The sequence below is a fragment of the Apis dorsata genome, unplaced genomic scaffold, assembly GCF_000469605.1.
Source record: "Apis dorsata unplaced genomic scaffold, Apis dorsata 1.3 scaffold_25, whole genome shotgun sequence".
Classification (NCBI taxonomy): Eukaryota; Metazoa; Arthropoda; class Insecta; order Hymenoptera; family Apidae; genus Apis; species Apis dorsata.
This window is the reverse complement of record NW_006263327.1, coordinates 212,542-214,287: the sequence shown is the minus strand read 5'-3', so window position 1 is coordinate 214,287 and position 1,746 is coordinate 212,542. Positions and strand designations below refer to the sequence as shown.

The 1,746-nt window shown below is 37.4% G+C and overlaps 1 protein-coding gene across 1 annotated transcript in view; it reads left to right on the top strand.

Annotated features, from left to right (window-relative positions):
* Nucleotides 1-540: 540 nt before the first annotated feature.
* LOC116185613 overlaps nt 541-1,746 on the top strand; it is a 4,619-nt gene continuing 3,413 nt past the window's right edge. The window contains exon 1 of the mRNA XM_031510365.1: nt 541-962. Coding sequence (XP_031366225.1) covers nt 605-962 — 358 coding nt within the window. The 5' untranslated portion in view covers nt 541-604. The remainder of the gene's footprint in view (nt 963-1,746) is intronic.

Here is a 1,746-nt window from a genome sequence, read left to right as displayed (position 1 = left end):
TTTTTTTTTTAATAAATTAAAATCTTCCTTGTGGAAAATCTTTTTCTCTACGAAATAAATTAATTAAGGAATAATAAATTTATTCGCGTTTCGTCCATCTTCGAATTTCTTTCGCTTCTCTGTCTCTTCCCTATATAATTGACAAACTACCTCTTGACATAAATATACTAATGAATTGTAGGAAAATAAAAAGTACATAGAGTCGGAGGTGGCCGAGCCGCTCGAGTGGAATCGATACCAGGTTTTCGTAGAGAACCGTTCCCCGGCCAAATTTTCGGACGTTCCTGGGGTGGTTCGATCGTTGAACGATCGCCCATCGAAATCCCCTATTGAATCAGGTTGCCGTTTCGGTGAAACGTACGAGGACGATAAAGAGTCATCTAGGAAATTGAATACGTCGGATGCTTTCATTGGTATATATATTTTTTTTCTTCACTTACCCTTTCCTCGCCTTTCTCCGTTATTTTCCTAATTTTCGATGAAATTTTGATAAAATGATAAAATTTCCCTAAAGCTTTTCTCTAAATTCGAATCTGAAAATACGCACATCGGCGGGAATGTACAACAAAACATTGCCAAATTTTAAGATCTGTCCCGGGTGAAAATGGAACGAAACGACGATGGGACGGCTTCGATCGATTGCAAGATGGAGGAGGCGAATAATTTAGAGAGTGCAAACGTGGAGGAGGATTGTTTGGAGGAGAAGAAAGAGATCTTCGTGAACGAGAGTCGCCTGCTGCCGCCCTCATCGTCCTCCTCCTCGTCGTCCTCGGCCAACACCACCGATTGCAAAACTACGTCGAATCGTATCGTTGTCTCCAACGCGCAGATTTCGAACAACAGCGTTACCGTGTCCGTAATATATCCTGAAAACAATAACGCCTACCTTCCCACGAGCACGGTGGAGGGAACGCTCGAAGTGCATTCGAAGTGCGGTGGAACAATGTCCGCGAGAAGGACAGGTATACACACCATTTATTCCCACTGACAATATTTTAAGCAAAGGAACAAATTTTTTGAATTTATTTTTACCATCTCAAAAATATCTTTCTTCGTTTCATCCTGCTAAATAATCTTTCTTTATCGTTTTTAATGGTTATTATATAGTCTCTTTTGAGGGTCAATTCTTGAGGCGAAGATGCAAAAATGTTTGGCATGTATAGAAATGTCGATTTAGTGTTTATTTATTGAGTTTATAAGAGATCCAAGTTTTCATTGGGAGAAGCAGAAAAAGAAATGTAATTTAAATTATTTTTGTAACTTAATAAGCAAGCTTTCATTGGTATTTTTGTATATTTTCGTTTTTAAAAGTCTTCAAAGATGTCTCAAGATAATCATTAATAAACGATTCGATTAAAATATCTATAAAATATTATAAAATCATAATCAGGGAATTATTGCGAATTTCGGTATAGTACTTATCTTTTATATTTTGGCAGACGCTCTATGGAACGAGAGATCTCAGAAATCCACTTGCACAAATTCGACAAAAGTGCATGGTACAAACGCTGCCCACGTGACAGGATTCGGTTATCGCGATGTAATGGAGCGCAATGGGGATCGTGTGCGTTTAAACGAAAGTAAGATGGAATGAAGTGAACAGGCAAAAGTCTAAAATTATCATTTATATACAGAATGATTCGTAATTCGTGGTACAAGTGAGATGGAGAAGATTCTAGGACTCAACATAAAAGAAAAAATACTATTGAAAAATATTCAAGCTTGATTTTCTTGTTTTCGAGTTTT